This window comes from Cebus imitator, unplaced genomic scaffold (assembly GCF_001604975.1).
Source record: "Cebus imitator isolate Cc_AM_T3 unplaced genomic scaffold, Cebus_imitator-1.0 Scaffold53, whole genome shotgun sequence".
Classification (NCBI taxonomy): domain Eukaryota; kingdom Metazoa; phylum Chordata; class Mammalia; order Primates; family Cebidae; genus Cebus; species Cebus imitator.
In genome coordinates, this window is record NW_016107368.1 from 2,544,200 (window position 1) to 2,546,263 (window position 2,064).

General features: G+C 45.8%; 1 protein-coding gene across 1 annotated transcript in view; it reads left to right on the forward strand.

Annotated features, from left to right (window-relative positions):
- INSR (insulin receptor) overlaps positions 1-2,064 on the forward strand; it is a 159,571-nt gene that overhangs the window by 106,182 nt on the left and 51,325 nt on the right. Inside the window, exon 5 of the mRNA XM_017528197.2 lies at positions 1,787-1,962. Coding sequence (XP_017383686.1) covers positions 1,787-1,962 — 176 coding nt within the window. The remainder of the gene's footprint in view (positions 1-1,786; positions 1,963-2,064) is intronic.

Genomic DNA, 2,064 nt, shown 5'->3' on the forward strand with positions numbered 1-2,064 from the left:
AAAAAAAAAAAAAAAAAAAATTGTAGTGCAAAGAGAGAGAACGAGGCTGGAGTGAGGTTTAGGAGTGGGTTTGCCTTCTGGGCAGAGAGCATTACTTAGATGCGTCTCTCCAATGTGTAATGATCTGCAGGCTCTCTAAACTCACTCCATGTGGGTTTATTTGCACTGGAGTTGCATCTCCTTCCATCTCATTCTTACAAGAAAATGTGCAAGGCAACATTCAGTTCAAGACCAGCCTGGCCAACAACATGGCAAACCCCTGTCTCTACTAAAAATACAAAAATAATTAGCTGCGCGTAGTGGTATGTGCCTGTAATCCCAGCTACTCTGTAGGCTAAAGTGAGAGAGAATTACTTGAAGCCAAGAGGAGGAGGTTGCAATGAGCCAAGACTGTGCCACTGCACTCCAGCCTGGGTGACAGAGCAAGACTCTATTTAAAAAAAAAAAAAAAAAGCCGATTCAGTGACTCATGCCTGCAATCCCAGCACTTTGGGAGGCTGAGGCGGGCGGATCATTTGAAGTCAGGAGTTTGAGAGCAGCCTGGCCAACATGGCGAAACCCTGTCTCTACTAAAAATACAAAAATTAGTCAGGCGTGGTGGCATGTGCCTGTTACTCGGGAGGCTGAGGCAGAAGAATCATTGAACCCATGAGGTGGAGGTTGCAATGAGTCGAGATTTTGCCACTGCACTCCAGCCTGGTGACAGAGCAAGACTCCGTCTCAAAAAACAAACAAACAAAAATAAGAAATTAGCCGGGCATGGTGGCACGTGCCTGCAATACCAGCTACTCGGGAGGCTGAGGCGGGAGAATTACTTGAACCTGGGAGGCAGAGGTTGCAGGGAGTCGAGATTGCACCACTGCCCCCAGCCTGGGTCACAGAGCAAGACTATGTCTCAACAATCAATCAATCATAAGCCATCTCAGGCAAAAAAAAAAAAAAAAAAAAAGGCATTGCTTTGTTTATTTCTTTAGCAAACATTTATTGAATACTGACAGTGAGCAAGGCAAAGTCCTTGCCCTAATGGATTTTTGCACATAAGTAAATCAACAGATAATGTAAGGTCAGGTGAGGGTCTGTGCTGTGAAGGGAAATGCAGCAGGGTCATAGGTGGAATAGAAGTGGGTAACTTTTCCCTACAAAGGGCTGTTTTGTGAATATATGCAGCCCTGCAGACCGGGCAGTCTCTGTCATAACCACTCAACTCTGCCGTCGTAATATGAAAGCAGCCATAGACCCACGTCAGCTAGTGGGCACGGCTGTATTCCAGTGAAACTTTATTTACGAAAAAGGTGGAATTGAGCCAGTGGGCTGTCATTTGTCAACCTCTGAAACACAGAATATCAGGGGTTGCTTTAGTTTTTGTTTTTGTTTTTGTAGTATTAGTCAAGACAGGGTTTCTCCATGTTGGCCAGTCTGTTCTTGAACTCCTGACCTCAAGTGATCCACCTGCCTCGACTTCCCAAGGTGCTGGGATTACAGGTGTGAGTCACTGTGCCCAGCCTGGGGTTGCTATTTTAGAGAAGTCTCTGCTGTGGGAAAGGAAGGTTTGAGATGATGATGGAACAAGCCAAGCAGATACATGGTGTAGTAATATTCTGAGCGACAGAAAGAGCCAGTGCAAAGGTCCTGAGGGGTAAGTATGCTTTGCCCATAGGAATGGTAAGGACCACAGATTGTGTTCTAAGCATGATGAGTTTTAAGCTGGGTATGTCCAATTGTTTGCAGCCTGAGGGTTATCTTCTCACCATGGAGAATCATGAAAAGATCGAAATATTTTCTGTAGAAACCCACTGCATATTCTCTCTTTTCCCTAGACAATCTGGCAGTTGAGCTAGAAGCCAACCTCGGCCTCATTGAAGAAATTTCAGGGTATCTAAAAATCCGCCGATCCTACGCTCTGGTATCACTTGCCTTCTTTCGGAAGTTGCGTCTGATTCGAGGCGAGACCTTGGAAGCCGGGTATGTGGGCCTGATTTTCTGTATGGCCTGAGCGCTGATTAGGAAGTATGTGCGTTAGAAAAACTTAAGGATGCTTTTGGCCAGGCGCAGTGGCTTATGCCT